A 19,243-nucleotide genomic window follows, 5' to 3' on the forward strand; every position below is an offset into this window, starting at 1 on the left:
TTCCATGCTATACACAAAACATAAATTCAGCAATCGTGGTGGTAATATAAAAGATGCTGAGTTTGGGCAATCTGTACCACTGATTAAAAATGGCATTTCCAGTCTTAGTCACGGCTGTTTAGATGTAGTCTGAAAGATCCCCTGCCAGAGCAAACTCAAGCTATACTTTAATTAACTCAATTGGTCCAGTTCCGATGTCACACTGTCCTTCCAGGTGTTGAATTACTAAATTGCTTCAGTTGCAGTGTTAAGAAATTTTGTTGTCAGTATTTGGGGGGTGGGGGGAGAGAGCAATGTATGCCATTACTGGTATAATTCATTTAAAAATTGTCCAGTGAAATTAACAAAACAAAACCAGGATCTCAGGATAGTGGTCAGTAATGATTAATAACTATTTTTATATGCCTTTGTCTACATCTATAACAGATTTTGAACCAATACTTTCAAATATCAATAAAGAAGAAAAGAAAGGTGTTTAATAAGGAAGGAGAGATACCTGCATTAATTTAAATCATTTAATTCAAAGGCAATATAATAATGTTTTTCAAAATGACAGCAGCATCTTCTAAATTTTTAGGGAAAAACACATACAATATTTGAAACAAGAAGTGCTGAAGGAGACAGTCAAGACTGATTTTCCCCCCCATTGTCTGTGTTAATACTTTATTTTTTTCCTTGTTTATTATATAATATCCAAGACACTGAATATGAAAAAATTAGGTAACTTGTTATATAATAATATATTGTAATTTAAAAGAACTGAATGATAGGACAACAACAATAATAATTACTACTACTAAATGAGCAACTTTTTAAAAAGTGATTTTTAAAAAAGTACCAAGTTATTAAGAATAAAATTTCATAGCATTTGTATAGCTCTGCTGATGGAATCACATGGCCTCTTTACTATAGTATTTTAATTTTCTCCCCACTTAGCTAAAAACAAGCAATAAAATATTTGCATTCTTTCACAACCTGTAATAATAGCTTATTTAGTGCAAAGTTTGAGTGTGCCTGTATTTATGAGTAGACTTTAACATGTCCCAGGAAGTAAGTGCCCCTGAAATCCCTAGGAACAACTTTCAAGTACATGTGTTTATCAATTGCATTTTTCTACTCTGCTTTTCTCCCGTGATTCAAATAAACTTGGAGACGTAAGTTTGAGTTTGTGCGTCAGTACATTCTGTATTTTTTCCCTATGGAAATAAGTGGTATAATCTGTTCTGGGGGTGAGATTGATTGGCATCAAAATGTGCCTTCTAGATACAGGTTAGGTGTTGTATTGTTAGAATAAGTGAAATCTATTTGTAGGGCAGTGCATGTGGCACCATGCTTATTTATGGAGAAGGGATGTGAGGTATGTAGATTCTTCAGACAGGCTCATTGCAAGATTTTGACTGCAAGATCAGAGACCTTGAATTGGGCTGGGAGTTTGAGGGCAGCAGGAATAGATCAAAGAGACTCAGTGGTACAATATCCTCACTATGACCTGTTGCTAAATAGTTTGGCTGCTGTGCTTTGCAAACAGCCGAAGCTTATTTATGGTTTATGGCTTTGTATTTTGATAGGAACTATTCAAAAACTGCTCCAGAGTTTATCTGCCTTATGGGTGATAGTTTAAAGGAAGGGATGTAATAGTGTGAGCTGGTAAATTACATTGATGGGCTTTGCCTTTGCTGTATTTATGCATCCATTCCATGGTCATTTGCATGGATTCCAAAGCTGTGGACCACCATAGCAATTTGATGGCTGTACTCAATCCCTGTTAATAGTGGATACCACACCAAAAAACGCATACATTCCTTGTAGAAGCTTAAAGGCATCACTTCAGTTTTGGCACCTTTAGCTAACTTCTCTCCATACAAATGCTAACTTTTGGCGAAGTGCAGAGAACATGCTTGTGGCTGAAAACACCTAGAACTTGATGTAATTACTCTTAGGAAACAATTATCTTAACTGTTCCCTACACATCGGCCTAGTTGGACATCCAAGTTTGCAGATAAACCAAAAGTTTGCAAATAAACCAGGATCTGAAGCTGGATTGTATCTCAGCTTCAGATCCTGGTTTATTTTCAGACAAGATCACCTGGTTCAGAAGCCATGACAGATCCTGGGCTGTTTTAAGCTAGAATCAGAAGTAGAATCCTCCTCCTAACTTGTGCATGAAGGAAAGTCGGCAGCACATACCCAAGCCTAGGGAATATAGTGCAAAACCAGGATCGAATCCTGGCTCCATTTGGCATCTGAATTGGGCCGTTATGCACTGTCGGCACAATTTGGACGGTTACAGTTTGATGAACATACTATTGCTCAATGTGAAAGCACCTTTTCAGCTCCCCATTTATAAATCTCTATAAACTGTTGGAGGTAGATTATTAATACTTTTATCAATTATATAAAAAGAGATGAGCAAGATGGATTGAATGAGGCTATAATAGTCTAGGTCAGGGATCCCCCAGCTTGGTTTTCAGATGTTCTTGGACTACAACTGGGCTAAAGGTTATTATGGCTGGGGATGATGGCAGTTGTAGTTCAACATCATTTGTGGACTCAAGGATGGGAATGCCTAATCTAGTCAAATGAATTGAACTTGGGTTGTAATTCTCTCAGTGATGGAATTGCTAGATAAATCTGAACAAATCACTAAACTTTAGACTCATGGGTTCAGCCAGTATCTGGTAAGGTTTGGTAGAATCTGAGGCCCATAGATGGGTCAAGAGCCCTATTTTTGGGTGCTGGGTATTGGCCTCCTCCAATGCTCCCTAACAGCAACAGGGAGGACTGTTGCTGTTACTCTTGTGGATTCACTCTTGTGACTCCACAAGAGTGCCAGGCACGTGAATTACATGCAGAATTCCTAGAGAGCTTGCTCTAGGATAGTTTCATCTTGGACAATGGAGACCAGCAGGGAAGTTGGAGTAAGAAGTACAGAGCTGGTTTCCACAATCAGTGGGAACCGCTAGATGGGGTTAAGTGGGCAGAGTGGGCTTAGCCCGCTCTCCCTGCAGATGAGCTCCTGCAGAGCCCTGGGCAGCCAGATCGGCCGCCCACATGACTGTCAGCTCCGTCATGGAGCCAGCGGGGGCTGCAGGGATCGGGGGCCACGTGGCCCCCAGAAGTTCCAGCATGCCGTGCGTGAGCGCAAGGGCATGCTGGAGAGACCCCCCGAGCCGGGAGGCTGCTTTTTAGCCTTCTGGTCGAGGGTCTACTCATGAATTGCCGTGGCGGGGAGTTGCGCTGCAGCAACACACGATTTTAAAAACCGGGTTTGTGGAGCGCTTGCTCCGCAAAGTGGGTTTAAGGGTAGGGGCAAATCAGCGGATTACCTGCTTGTAAACCACCGGGCTTGCCTGTGAGCCCGGTGGTTTACACAACCAGCGAAAATCGGGCTAGGCTCTCCTAGCCCGATTTTCACTGGTCGTGAGAATAGCCTCACAGTCTTGCTGTGATGGAGGCCTCTTATATAGGAACTCAAAAAAACCCATTTCTGGACATGGTTAGACTTGGGCCATAGATTTTCCCACCCAAAAATAGAGGTTGATTTTTAGAAGGGCTATCAAAAGGCAAAATCAAATAAATAATAACAACAACCATGATAATAATAATAACCATTTGAACAACCATGTTCAAATTATTAACTGGAATAATAGCAGATGAAGTGATGCAACACTTATTAACTAACAAACAGCTTCCAGTTGAACAGAAAGGAAATTGCCCGAACACCAGGGGTACAAAAGACCAGCTGCTAATTGACAAAATGATTTTAGAAAACTGCAAGAGAAGAAAAACCAATCTAAGTGTTGCATGGATTGACTACAAGAAAGCCTTTGACTCATAGCCTCACACATGGATACTAAAATGTTTAGAAACAACTGGTGTCAGCAAAAACATTCAGATATTTATTTTTTAAAAAGCAATGAGCATGTGGAGTACACAGTTAACAATCAATGGTGAGACACTTGGACAGGTTAGCATTAGAAGAGGCATTTTCCAAGAGGACTCACTATCCCCTCTGTTGTTTGTAATCGCCATGACCCCACTTTCACAAATACTAAACAAAACAGGCCTCGGATACCAAACATCTAAAACATCAAGTCAAATCAACCATCTGCTGTACATGGACGATCTGAAGTTGTATGGAAAGACCCAGTTAGAAATCGAATCACTGCTAAACACTGTCCGTATATTCAGTAGCGATATAGCAATGGAGTTTGGACTAGACAAGTGTGCTGCATTAATAATGAACAGAGGAAAAATAAGAAAAACAGAAGGAATAGAACTGCCCAGTGGAAGCAAGATCAAGAACCTGGAAGAGAAAGAACATTACAAATACTTGGGCATTCTCCAGGCTGGTAACATCGCACACACTGAAGTTAAAAGAAAAATTGGAAGTGAATACATCAGGAGAGTTAGAAAAATCCTCAAGTCCAAACTCAATGGTGGGAACACCATACACGCCATAAACACCTGGGCTATACCTGTTATCAGATACACTGCAGGAATAATAGACTGGACCCAGGCAGAGCTAGAGATGCTAGATCGTAAGACCAGGAAAATAATGACCATCATGCTCTGCGCCCCCGCAGTGATGTAGATAGGCTATACCAGGGATTCTCAACGTTGGGCCCCCAGATTTTGTTGGACTTCAACTCCCATAATCCCTAGCCCCAGTGACCTTTGGTTGGGTTTTATGGGAGTTGAAGTCCAAGAACATCTGGGGGCCCAACGTTGAGAATCCCTGAGCTATACCTCCCTCGCAGCTCAGGTGGAAGAGGAATGCTGCAAGTCCATCAAACAGTAGAGGAGGAGAAAAGAGGCCTTGAAGAATATATCAAGGACAGTGAAGAAGATGCACTTCAAATGGTCAATAATGAGAAACTATTCAACACCAATGAAACAAAGCAGGCCTATAAGAAAGAACAAGTCAAGAACCAAGCAGAAAAATGGAAAAATAAGCCACTGCATGGTCAATATTTGCACAATATAAGTGGAAAATCAGACATCAGCAAGACCTGGCAATGGCTTAAGAATGGCAACTTGAAGAAAGAAACAGAGGGTTTAATATTGGCTGCACAAGAACAGGCACTAAGAACAAATGCAATAAGAGCAAAAGTCGAAAAATCAACCACAAACAGCAAGTGCCGCCTTTGTAAAGAAGCGGATGAAACCGTGGACCACCTAATCAGCTGTTGTAAAAAGATCGCACAGACTGACTACAAACAAAGGCATGGCAAAGTTGCAGGGATGATACACTGGAACATCTGCAAAAAATACAAGCTACCTGTAGCCAAAAATTGGTGGGACCATGCAATTGAAAAAGTTGTAGAAAATGAAGATGCAAAAATATTATGGGACTTCCGACTACAGACAGACAAACATCTGCCACACAATACACCAGATATAACTGTAGTCGAGAAGAAAGAAAAACAAGTCAAAATAATCGACATAGCAGTACCAGGGGATAGCAGAATAGAAGAAAAAGAAATAGAAAAAATCACCAAATACAAAGATCTACAAATTGAAATTGAAAGGCTGTGGCAAAAGAAGACCAAAATAATCCCAGTGGTAATTGGCGCCCTAGGTGCAATTCCAAAACAACTTGAAGAACACCTCAACACCATAGGGGCCACAGAAATCACCAGCAGCCAATTACAAAAAGCAGCTTTACTGGGAACAGCCTATATTCTGCGACAATATCTATAACAGCAGCAACAACATTGCTGTAATAAAAATAATAAAATTCAGCCATCCCAGGTCCTTGGGAAGGACTCGATGTCTGGATAAAACAAACCAGTCAATAACATCTGTCTGTGTAAATAAATAAATAAATAAATAATAAAAGGATTTTGGATAGCAGTCCTAATTCATGATAAGTAAAATGGGGGCAGAAATAGCCCATCACAGCAAGAGAGCAGTGAGGAAGAATGATGTTAAAATTTCACATGAGAAGTGTTTTCTGTAAACTAAGAGAAACATATACAAAGTGTGTGTGGGGGGGGGGGCGTGTTTCAATAAATAAGGGGGTTACTTTTTTTTTTTTTTTTTTTTGCAGCCATATATACCCACTACATACCAATTACGACACACAGGGTGGGCAAACTTGGCCCTCCAGCTGTTGTTGAACTCCAACTCCAATAAATTGTGTCTGGGGATTATGGAACTGGGAGTTCAACAACAGCTAGAGGACCAAGTTCCTACATACCTTTATTCGTGTCTGAACATAGTACTCATAGAGGCCATTCAGACGTGTGTGCAAAACCAGGCTAAGGGAGCCCAGCCTGGTTTTGCATGTGTGTGTGAACCGCCAGGCTCACGTCCGATCCCGGCGGCAAACCCACTTGTGGAGCCTCTCCTCAAAAGGGGGGTCGGAAAGTGAGCGCTCTCCTAACCCCGTTTTGCCAATTATGTGTCAGTGACAGCTCGGGGAGTCGGGTATCCTAATAATGCGGTGCATCCTGGCACCCCGACCCTTGGAGCTAGTGCTCATCTGGGCGGGTGATCTGCCTGCCCAAGGAAGGACTGCTCGTCTGTGGGGAAGGTAGGTTTAACCAGCCTTCCCCACAGCCCACCCTCTAGTCCTTCTCACTGGTTGTGAGAAGAGGCCATTGTGTCCATATAAAGTTGGCAATATTGTCACAGAGTTTTCAAAATGGTGGCTCCTCTGTCAGATTCAATTTTTATTGTCAAAAGGAGTTAAACCAAGTCAAATTTTCTGTAAAATGTGTGCACAATATGGAGACAATTGTTTATCAAAAAAATTGTACAAGTGGTGCGAATTGTTCAGAAACAGTTGCACAGACATAGTGGATGAACCTATAAACTGGTGAATAAATATGGTGCATAATTGACTACACGCATTATCAAAAACCTTTTTCTCTGGTAGAATAAAAAAGCTTCTCAATCATTGTCTTGGATAGAGGAGAGCTGGTATTGTGGTAGCAAGCATGACTTGTTCCCTTAGCTAAGCAGGGTCTGCCCTGGTTGCATATGAATGGGGGACTAGAAGCGTCAGCACTGTAAGAGATTCCCCTCAGAGGATGGAGCCGCTCTGGAAAGAGCAGAAGGTTCCAAGTTCCCTCTCTGGCATCTCCAAGATAGGGCTGAGAGATTACTGCCCGCAGCCTTGGAGAAGCTGCTGCCAGTTTGTGTAGACAATACTGGGCTAGATAGACCTATGGTCTGACTCAGTATATGGCAGCTTCCTATGTCCTTATGTCACTGGAATTAATGTGTTAAGACAGGAAGTGGTCACACTGGAAAATGTTGTGTGTTAATGTTTCTGGAATAAGCAGTTTTGATGCTACTTAAATTCATGTTATTTATTCACACACACCCCTTATATTTCTAGACACACAAAAGATGGCTGAGCTTCATGTACTGACTCATGGAGGATGCATTAGCCACTGGGAACTGCCACTGGATATGATGGTTGACATCTAGACTAATGTGCATGCTGAGGGAGGGAAATTTTTTGCCAGTCCCCTCTTCCCTCTGCAGTCCCCTATGCCTCCTGAAGACATGTCCCCGAGGGCATTGGGACTATCAGGGAAATATTTTCAGGAGGCATGGAGGGACTGCAAAAGCAAGAGATTAGTGAAAATCGCCCCTCCCCTACTGGATGTGCAAAATATTATTCCACACACACAACATTAGTCTGGATGCCAGCCAACTTTTTCCCTAAGCCCTTGCATTTCTTTCTTCTAAAAATCCAGTAGTTTACAGACTAGTTTGTATTAGTCAGTCAGTTTGGACACACTCTTTGGACCATTGTGTGTGCTAAGCTGAGAGGTACATTCTTAGTAAACAACATATTTGCTTTTAAGTTTGCCTCTAGTTAATAATAAAGCTTTTACCTTTAGCATTAGGATATCTCATCCATGTAAGGCAAAGTTTTCAGGAGTAGTTGAGACTGAGAAATATTTCTGGTTTATCCCTTTGCACATGCAAATGATACAACTGTCTATGTAACTGCATATTTAATAATAATAAAAAGGCTAACAAGATGCATTTGTAATAACAATGGCTTGTTACATGCTAACCTGAAAACTCCAAGCATAATTTTGCTCACAGTCTTCAGCAAACCTTGCAATGATGTTGCAGCAGAACGAGATCTCTTGCTCTCAACACAATATTAATAGCCAGTAATATGGCTTATCTTATAAAGAAAATTATCTTTTAAATAGTTTAGATGCATTGATTATACACAGACATTTGGCTCAATCCAAAGTAGACTGCTGACCACTGAAAAGCAGTGTCCAAGGCATAAGCAACAAGGGGTGTCTGTGGGACAATCCCATAGTCCCAGTCCCATCGTTCACATTGTTCTTGTGGTAGCAAGCATTAACTGTCCTTTTTGCTAAGCAGGGCCCACCATGGTTTGCAATCGGATGGGAAACTACATGAGTGAGCACCACAAGATATTCCCCTTAGGGGATGAGGCTGCTCTGAGAAGAGCATTTGCATGCTTGCATGCAAAAGGTTCCAAGTTCCCTCCCTGGCATCTCCAAGATAGGGCTGAGAGACTCCTGCCTGCAACCCTGGAGAAACTGATGCCAGTCTGTGAAGACAATACTGAGCTAGATGGACCAATGGTTTGACTCAGTATAAGGCAGCTTCCTATGTACCTGTGTCTGTTTTCCCCATGTTGCTCAGTTCAGTCTTCCTCACACACACGTACAAAAAAGGGTTTTGTGCAGCTCTGTGGTCTCCAGGAGTTAACACCGACTTGATGGCACACTTTACCTTTATGGTATATGCACCTGCAAACATTTGTTTCTACATTCAGATTGTATTTGTTGGATTGGGGTAGTTACCTAAACTAGGGTTCTGTGCATGGGGGGAAAAGGTGCAAATATCATATGCTGAATATCAGACTTTGAACATTAAAAAAGTATTTATAACAACTGTGCCCAAAGTGGATACTACGCAGATTTTTATGGATAGCCCTTCTGTAGATAAATCTATGTAGAAATAACACATTCAGTAATTCATAGATAAATGATGAATTCCATCAATATGATGAGTGAACCTGGATTAAGTTTATCTTTTCCTTTAATATTGCCCTTAAAGTTGATTCATTACAAAGCTTAAAAAATCGTTTCTCAAAGAATTGGGGCCATTCTCATATTCCTATTTGAATAAAAGGAATATTGACTGGAACGCTTAAAGTGCATCTTCCATGAACTTTTAAGTACTCCTACGTCCACCTTGAAAAGTTCATTCTTGTCCTTTAATTATAGCAAAAATACACAGAATTTCCTCATTTGTTGATGCTATGAGATCACTTGCAGTATTTTAACAAGACTTTCCATTCTTGTAGCTTGTATTGGAGGTAGAAAATTGTTATGAACAGACTGCTGGTTGTCTGCGAATCCATTGAGAATGATCTGAAAGAGAATGCAATGTCATTGGTTATTTCACAGAAGAAAAAACTACATCAACCTTCTATATGACATAAGATGTTACTGTCTGAATTCAGACTACTAAATCTCATGTGAGACAACCATTTGTGGAAGAGGTTGTCACATAGCCAATTAATACTACCTGTCACTAAAATTAGGTTGGGTTCCCCCCCTCCACCTTCAACTTCAGTCATAACACGGTTAAACTGCCCATGTGCCATACTAAACTAAGTGCCAACAACCATCTGTAGAAACAGTATTTCTATCATTTAAAATATATGGGGGTTAAGAAGAATTTTCAGCAGACTATGCGGCTACCCCTTTTTTCTTTCTAGAAAAAGCCAGTATGGGTGGAACAGTGTGGAGCAGAAAAGCAGGCTGAAGGAAGGGTACTTAATCTTTCTTATACCACTTTTCCACTTCAAATTGTTGTCTCCTTCACCCCTTTGCTCAGGGGAAAAGGGAGGTTGGTTGGATTCAGATACATGTATTCATGGGCATAGCATTCATTGGACAAGAAGGGACAAATGTCCTTGGGCCCAGAGGGTCAGGGGGCCTCCCAAGCAGACCTCCCTGCCACCCCTGCTCCGCCATGCCCCTGCCCCGCTACCACTTCTTATCTTTGCCCCCGTGTGGAGCTGGCCGGCATTGTGGCTGGGCCGGGTCTCTCCGGCCAGCCAGCACGCCCTCTTCTCTCTCACCGTCTGGCCGAACTGCACACATGCGCAGTTTGACTATGCAAGTTGCATGTCCGTGACATCATGCGCAGGTGCACAGTTCAGCCAACAAGTGAGAGAGAGAGGGGCACGTGTATTGTTATTATTATTACTTCATTTGTGTTCCTGTTTGCTGGATCCAGTTCTTGTTTTTCACTCTTATTATTGTAAGAGATTGCCTTTTAATGGTTATCAGCCTCCTGGGAGGTCTAGGTTTGGTACATAGGAAGCTGCCATATACCAAGTCAGACCATTGGTCTATCTAGCCAAAAGGTGGAAAATTTAAAAAAAAATCCAGTTCGAATCCCCACTGGTATGTTTCCCAGACAATGGGAAACACTTCTATTGGGCAGCAGCAATATAGGAAGATGCTGAAAGGCATAATCTCATACTGCGTGGGAGATGGCAATGGTAGACCTCATCTGTATTCTGCCAAAGACAACCACAGGGCTCTGTGGTCACCAGGAGTCTACACTGACTCGACAACACGCATTACATTAAGGGGGATATCTTACAGATGTAGCTCACATGTAAGTCACCTATGCAAATGCAGACCAATGTGGACCCAGCTTAGCAGGGTCCACCTTACTATCACATACCACGCCCACTCCAGAGACCAGCTCTCCTCCCCTCTTATCCAGGTATTTTTTCAAGAGCTTCTTGTTGGAGATATGACTCCAACAAGTTCAGCTCTCAGCACCAATACTCCTATTGACCACTAGGGATATTAGGAGTAGAGGCAGGGAGTGTAGGACTGCCCCCTTGTTCTCTCTGTACTCCAGTCTCTTGTGACTGGCTGATACTCTTAGGACACTCTCTTCTTTGTTCTCTCTGTTGCTTCTTCTTCCTTCCACCATGAGGTAGCTAGTACAGGGTGCAAGTAGTGTAGGTACACTACTGGTGCAGGTTTTCTATCTACATTTGTAACTTCTTTAAATAAACCTTTACTTGTTTTAGATCTTAAGCAATTGCCTCCAGCTCTCCTCTATGAGCTCTGTTCTCGTCAGCCTGGGTTTCTCTACTAAATAAGACGTTGATTTAAATTCTCCCCCACACACTTCTCATGCCTTCTACTCCTGAGCCAAACTTGATCCATCTCCCATCACTCTCTCTTAGCCACAACCCGAGATTTTTGTTTATTTTGCTTTTGTTCCCAACTTAGAACTCACAGCTCCCACTGTTGATTCTCAGAAGAGTGTATGAACCAATATCCAGAAAAATATAAATACGTTATTTATGTCACAGATATTTGTAACACTCCAGTTTCAAGTATTTAAATAAACATGCAAGTAAGCAACAGCTGGATGTTTAATTTTAGGAGAAACTGCAACTTTTCTATGAACATTTGCAACTCACTACGTAAGTACTTATCTATTGAAGAAAAATAGCTTTCAAACACAAAAAAAGATGAGCAGAAATAACTTAATTCTTAGCACAGCTTGGGGTCAATTATTGAAATAAAGCAGTTTTTTTCTAGAATTGCTTGGTGTGGAGCTACACCTGATAAGACGTATGCAAGCAGTTTGTGAACAAGAATGCAATCATGACACCTTGATCAAGATCACAACAGATAGGATTCTGCTACACCATGAATAATTTATCTTTAGAAAATGTTTTATGAATGCCATCAGCACCGTGAATAATAGAGTGTAAAACTATTGTTTATGCCTTCAGAAAAAGTGTTTTCCAAACAAGTGCCTTGCTGTTTTCTGTGGGAACTTTGAGTGATGGGGGGGGGGAGAACCCTCTACTTATATTTCATTGGTCAGCATCCAGAGACCAGTGTGCATGACTGTCTCTAGCTTGATGGAACTTTCCTGTGTGCCAATGCACGCTGGCCCTGATCCAGCTAGTTACTTATTTAAAATATCCCACATTTCCATTCAATTGAGCACTCAGGGTGGCTTACAACATAATTAACACAGTCCCATTAGAACACAAATGCTATCAAAACAGAGGATCATAGCACTGGCAGCAGACACAGAGAATTATATGTCCTTGAGTCCATTCTCACGACCAGCCCTACCTGGGTAGGTCATGGCTAATCCAGGTAGGGTTGGTTGTCTGGGGCCCTGGGATCACTCTTAATCCTACTGCTCCTCCTTTGAGTAGCCCTGACTGGGTTGGTAGCCCTGATTTAAAGTGAGGTAGGAGGACAAGCACGTACCTCCTACCTCACTCTTTGGTCATCTGGGACGCCGCACTGCCGGCAGCTGCTCCTGGGCTGCCAGCAGCCATCTTTATGATAGAGCTGGGGGGAAGGAGTAGCCAGTAGTATGCACGCGCTGCTCATGGTGCATTGTGGGATGCCTGCTGGCTCTTGCTTGCTTCCCCCCCTCCCGATCACTGCTGGGCTCGCTGTTCATGTGGGTGCATGGGCAGCAGAGCACTGATGGGTAAATGGTCATCTGGGGAAGGCAGGTAGGCATTTGCCTTACTCCCATCCAGTGTTCCCTCTAATAGGGATTCCCAGGTATTGTTGACTACAGTGCCCAGAATCCCCAGCTGCAATGGCTTTTTCTTGGGGATTATGGGAGTTGTAGTCAACAACATCTGGGAATTCCTGTTAGAGGGAAAACTGTTCCCATCCCACCCACTTGTGGTCATGTGAATGACCTCCCTATGTTCCAAATGCCTGCCAAAAAAAAAAAAAAAAAAAAGCTTTTGCTTGGCTGTGAAAAGCCAACAGAGGGGGCAAACTGAACCTCCTGTGGGAGGCAGTTCCACAGCTTGGGTAAGGGCACAGAGAAAACCCTCTTTCACCAGCACTTTAAATCACATGCAGAAACCAGTTAGGACTCAGGGCAGTTATTTTAACAGGAAGTGACATGATCCCTATAACTAGCTCCTGTCAGCACTCTGGCCACACCATGCAGGTCCATTTGCAGGTCCTTTGTTTTTGTTGTATTCGTGTTTTAATGAGACTGTGTCAATTATGTTGTAAGGTTCTGAACACTTTCCCAAAAAGGTCCAACCAAGAAGCAACAACTGTCCAGATCTGCAGTTTCCAGGAATGGACACAGCTGGTGTACCAAGAAAACTTCCCACAGGCACTCCTGGCCACAGCCATCACTTGAGTATCCAGGTTCAGAGCTGAGTCCAGGCACAGCCCTAGCCTGTGAACCTGAATCTTCAAGGGGAGTACAGTCACAACCCACACAGGCTATACTCCAATTCCCAAATCAGCAGATTTACTAATCAGAAACATCCCCATCTTGTCTAGGTTGAACTTCAGTTTGTCCATCCTTATACAGCCCATTCTTCATGTTTACAGTATTTGTCTGAAGTGCTATAAGTATGATGGAGCTTGTTTCCATGATCAGAAGGCTGGGGAGATGTGAAGGACTTGCGCACAAGTTGGAGGTGACAGCTTATTCAGCCCCCACACACTCCCAAAGGATTGTGTCTTCTTTCCCAGAGGGATCTTATAGGCTGGTCAGATGACCAGCAGGGACTTTGTGCAATTTCCACAGTGCCACCTATTGGCCAGCTCTGGCTCTTTGCAAATAACCCACCCCTTTTCCTCATTTGCCACCAGAAAAGCACTAATGAAAAGCTTGGGGTTATTCACAGAAAGCAAGAGCTGGCTGGCAAATGGCACTGCAGAAATTGTGCAACAACCCTGCTAGCCTTTTGTGGGATCCTGCAAGGTGGGGCAGGAAGCCTTTGGGAATGTGTGGCGGCCGATTAAGCCCCTCTCTTCCATCTTGTATGTAAGCTCTTCACAATGCACAGGTTTTTTTCTGTCTGAAGTGTGATCTCAAAATCTATACACCATATGCATATGTCATAATAAATGAAAGAAAGAAAGGAGGACTCAAGTATAACTAAGATATATAACAGTGTGTCCTCATGAACAGAACAATGAGTTGAAATGATCACAGCTTTCACTAGAATACTGGAGTTTTTCAGCTGGCAAGCTCTACAAGCAAGAACAAAAGGCCTCTTGAGAACAAGGCAAAAGGGAATATTGAGTACTCTGAGCACGTTAAGCAGTCATGCTTGCCAGCTTTTCCAAAGGCTTCATTCTTTTAGACCAAAACTGGTTCCTGTTGTATTACTTAGTCCAACAGTGGTTGCTAGCATACTTTCAGGTGGTCCGGAGGGGGAAAGACTGAAGAATCAGGAGTTTCTTTGAAGATTCCCCCACATGCTGAGGAAGCAATCAATTTTTGTTCTAAATGTTAAAATGCGAACAGAAAAGTAGCTTGGCTCTTCGGCAGTGTAAATGGCTGCAGTGGAAACAGAAGAAAATCCTGACTGCTTTTGGATAGAAAGAGATATAGCTTCATTGGATTGTGGACAAAGATACCAGATGCAGCCACTGAGTTATTAATTCAAAAGAATTTCAAGCATAGTTGAAATTTAGATTGCGAGTCCTTTGGGGACAGGGGACCATCTTATTTATGTTTTATTTATTTTTCTATGTAAACCGCTTTGAGAATTTTGGTTGAAGACAGAGAAGTATATAAATATTCATAGTACTAGCTATATGGTAGAAGAAATATGGTGGACTGCAACAAACAAACTAGAATAATGGCCCTTAATACAACAAAGTTTCCACTCGGTTACTATTGGAGGGCCTAATACCATTAAGAGCTCATTCACCTGCTTGCCCTCCAATGTGACATTATGCCATCACCCAACAATGCTTTTCTGCAGTCTACAGAGATCTACCTTTCTAGATGGTAATTTATTCCAGCTTCAGTACAAATTCCAACAAGAGATTTTACGGGACGTCTACATGTAATTTCATGTAATTTCATAGAGCCATCTGCTGGCTATCTGTGAAATAGCAATGTCTTTTCAATACCACTTTAATTCTGACTTGAGAAAAATCCAGTTTTTTCATGGATTGTCAACAGATGGTACTAAGGAATTACACCCCATAATATCTCCCATCACCTAGACACCTCATAACATCTTCCATCATAATTTATGTTGCAGTTAAAATAAATATCAACTAGACAGACCCTATGCAAAAGAATAGATGGATAAAAATCTGTAATCAAAAATAGCAATGTTCAGACACACTAGGTGAACATTTCAGTTTCCCAGGCTACTCTGCAGATTATCAGAAATCAGAAATTATATATATAGTCTATATATACAAGACTATATACCTGTATAGTCTTATACTCTTCTGACTATAAGAATGTCAGAGAGACACTCCAAATAGTTCATTTCTATTTGTTCCGATCTCCATCGAGACAATGGTTTTCTTTTCCACTACAGTTGTGAAATTAGCATAGCAAACCTAGAAAATGCTATCACTTGCTGCAAATGATCGCTGTGCTTAACTTGTATACATTTGAACTTTACATCAATGTTACAATCTCTTGCAATTTACTAGGGATGTGCATCAAAAGCAATTCAGATGTAGAATTGCAGCAAATCCTTTTAACGTGAAGGGTTTACACACACACCTCTTTAACATGGAGGAGAGCAGATCCTATCCTTTTAGAAGCCCCTGCCTAAACTATAAAAGGAATAGATCTTCTGTTAAATTAAAGCTTCACAGTCTTGTTCCTGACATACCCTTTTATGGGCAGAGTCTCTGTGCCTTTAACACATTTATAACAGACAGAATCAGCTGATCTGGTTTTCCTCGGCATGAAGATGCATATATGGTAAAAGCTTCACTAGTCTGCCTGTCAGATAACTGTTAAAGGCACAGAAACAAATTTAGCAGCGCTAGCTTGGCATGAAATATTTTGCAAAGGATGATAGGTGGGTTGAAAGCACAGCAAAGTGGTATTGCATGCCTTGATGTTATCACATCAGGGGAAGTTGGCATGAAAGATACGCAGAATAAGTGGACATAGTCAGCGGCTTTGTCAAGGTTTATTTACCGCCCAAAACTTACGTCTCTGGGCGGTTTACAACAAAATAAAAACAGAAAGTAAAACATTAGTTAAAACAAAAACAAAAAGTTTAAAACATTACAACAATTTAAAAATTTTAAAAGAATATTTTAAAACAGCATTTAAAAAGGTTGCTTGATAACGGGACTAGGGTGTCAGCAATAATCTGGAGCTTAATCAAAGAAGAATTTGCAAGGGCAGACTGGAAGGTATCATCAGAATTTATATCACTCTACTGTTTTTATCTTGTGCATCAAACATCCATGCATGCACTTACACACCACTGGGGAGTCCATCAAAATGAATGGATTTGCACAATAGGATGTCCCCCAGGGATTGTGACCTCACTTATCATTGCTCATTGACCCTTAGCTGTTATTTCCTAAATCTGTGTCAGAGGCCTTTGCTTGTCAACATGATTGCTTAACTTGCAAATCAGCACTCCCTTGGAATGGATATTACCTTCAACTGTGCAAACAAATTGCAGCCTTTTATGATCTTCCTCTGGCAAGTACACAGAGTTTTCAGAATTATTCCTTTAGTTAAGGGAGGAGATGTTCTTTCACTCATTCAGTTCTCTCATTCAGTTCTCTGCTCCAGCACACCTTTTTACATTGTCCCCACATTCATTTTTTAACATTGCAGTATGAGAACCATTACAGTGTGGCCATATGAAGCTGTCTTATACTGTCAGTTTACACAGAACAGTTCTTGAGGGTCTCAGGCAAAGATCTTTCCCAGCCCTGCCATCTACAATTCTTGTAACTGGAGATGCCATTGATTGGACACAGGATATTCTACATGCAAAATATGTGCTGTACCATGAAGCTAGGGCTGTCCCATCTACCTTTGTGGTAGATGAATAAAAGACACTTCCTTTTTAGAACAACAGAGGGGGCTGATGGGGAGCAGGGAAGGAAAGCTGGTGAATTTCTGACCTCCGGTTCATAGAAGAACTCTTGAGGCTCTGGAGCTTTGCCCCTTATTCAGGAAGGGCTTTGCTGAAGTTAAAAAGCTCTTCTCCAAGCTTGCTCACCAACATTTCTATAATTACTCCATAGTCCTGACAAGACTCTCCACTGGACGGAATTTATCCATGTCAGCAAAACAATCCCCGCACACCACCACCACCACCACACAATCTTGACACAATCATTATGTTTGAATACACTAATTGCATTTTTGTGATGCTTAATCCGTATATCTGTTGACCCGTGTGAATCAGAAATGCAGAGGGAGGGGAAGATAACACTGAACTGAAAGCTGTGAGACTCTGTGCATGCTGTAATTCTGGAATGAATTTTAGAAATCCTTGGAGTTCAACTGGAATTTAGGAGAGCTGGTCTTGTGGTACAGATAATGGTAAAGCATACTGTCGAGTTGGTGTCAACTCCTGGCAACCACAGAGCCCTGTGGTTGTCTTTGGTAGAATACAAAGTGTGTCACACAATACAGGAGGGGTTTACCATTGTCTCCTCCCGCACAGATTGAGATGATGCCTTTCAGCATCTTCCTATATCGCTGCTGCCCGATATAGGTGTACCAGCGGGGATTCAAACCAGCAACCTCTGGCTTGATAATCAAGTCATTTCCCTGCTGCATCATTAGCTGGCAAGCATGAATTATCCCCCATTGCTAAGCAGGATCTGCCCTGGTTTGCATTTGAATGGGAGACTACATGTGACCATGGCAAGATACTCCCCTTGGGGGATGGGGCTGCTTTGGGGAAAGCACCTGCACTGGCTGAGAGAGGGCTGGATGGGACCCTCAGGGCTGAGAGAGGCTCCTGCCGATAACCTTGGAGAAGCCTCTGCCAGTCTGTATAGTGAGCTAGGTAGACCAATGGTCTGGCTCAGTATAAATCAGCTTCCTATGAGGAATGGAACACAGGGCAGAGCAAACTCACAGAATAAAGGAATAGAACAGGAAATCTGTTCATCTCATTCATTAAAAACAAACAAACCACTTTCTAGAGGTGGCATGATCTCCCTTCTCCTTCAAGAGTGCACATCCAGCCAAGTATGAAAAACAAGGGAGTGAACAGCATCCCTGCCAACATGTCCCTATTTCTCCATTCGCCTGAACTGGAAAATAGGGACAAGTTGGCAGGTATGCAATAACATTGACTGTGCTATGCACCATTGCAACATAGCCATTGCCCCAGACTTAGGTGCACATGGATATTTCATGCAGACAGCAACCAGAGTGTACAGGAGAATCATGCAAACACGAAGCTGTAGTTTGAGGAGGCTCTGCTCACCTGACTTGTGTTTTACTTGAGTCACTTCTTCATTCTCTTCATCATCACTGTCACAGTTGGGTGGCTGGAGATCTGTCTCTGGCTCCACCTGGTTGGCATTACCTTCCTGCTCAGCAGAGCTTCTCAGCGCAACCAGGCGGTGATGGATGGCTGCGTACAGAGAGTCAGCATCTTTGGAGCTTGCCTGTGTCACACACAAAAACATGAACCCGTGATGAAAAGGCGGAGCAAATGGGAAAAGAGATCCCAAAATTATTGGAAAGAACAGAGCCTCTGGCTGAGAGAGAACGGCCAATGTGTTTTTGTAGCATAAAAACACAACACCAAATGCAAAAGTATATTTAATTGACTTACAATTGCAATTTACTTCTAAGACTGAGCCCCACCCCCGGGGATGCTCCGTGCCTATAACAGCTGCATGGCAGGTAGAAATGCATCAGGGCTGTTAGGGTTGCCAACATTTCATTGCCAGAATGAGTGACACAAGTTGGGGGGGAGGGGCTGGGGGGTGTATGCTATGGTAATCAAGAGCCTATCATTGACATCTATTATTAAATCTATTATTATTTATTTAAAATATTTATAGCCCGCCCCTCCAGTGCACTACTGCTTGGGGTGGCTCACAACAATAAGATAGACACAGATACAATAAAAGTAATAAAATTAAATAATTTTTTAAAGTCAGATTAAAAACCACAATTATTAGGTTCAAATTAAAACTGAAAATTGAATTATATGTTTTTGAATAATGCCAGCATTATTATTATTTAGAACATATTCAAATTATACCACTTTTCAACCCAAAACTTCTCAAAAATAAAGAAGCTGCTCACTCCGCCACCAAAAGTAAGGACAAATGCTGTCCCTATAGGGACCAACATTTCATCCCTGAAATGAGGGACATTTCGCGTAATGAGGGACAGTTGGCAACCCTAGCAGCTGTTCACATGATTATCAAAATGAAGGTAGGAGGCATGCAGTCCAGGTTTGCAGGCTTCTGAG

General features: G+C 42.0%; 1 protein-coding gene across 4 annotated transcripts in view; it reads right to left on the reverse strand.

Moving 5' to 3' along the window:
• Nucleotides 1-378: 378 nt before the first annotated feature.
• The window catches only part of RANBP3L (RAN binding protein 3 like), a 71,269-nt gene continuing 52,404 nt past the window's right edge, over nt 379-19,243 (reverse strand). For 3 of the 4 annotated variants that reach the window (XM_053300400.1, XM_053300402.1, XM_053300401.1), the window contains 2 exons: nt 18,242-18,425; nt 379-9,386 (listed from right to left, as the gene is read on the reverse strand). In XM_053300400.1, coding sequence (XP_053156375.1) covers nt 9,343-9,386; nt 18,242-18,425 — 228 coding nt within the window. In that variant the 3' untranslated portion in view covers nt 379-9,342. Of the gene's footprint in view, nt 9,387-18,241; nt 18,426-19,243 lie in introns of those variants that run through there. The other variant, XR_008317172.1, reaches the window with a different exon arrangement.

This window comes from Hemicordylus capensis, chromosome 2 (genome assembly GCF_027244095.1).
Source record: "Hemicordylus capensis ecotype Gifberg chromosome 2, rHemCap1.1.pri, whole genome shotgun sequence".
In the NCBI taxonomy this organism is placed as follows: domain Eukaryota; kingdom Metazoa; phylum Chordata; class Lepidosauria; order Squamata; family Cordylidae; genus Hemicordylus; species Hemicordylus capensis.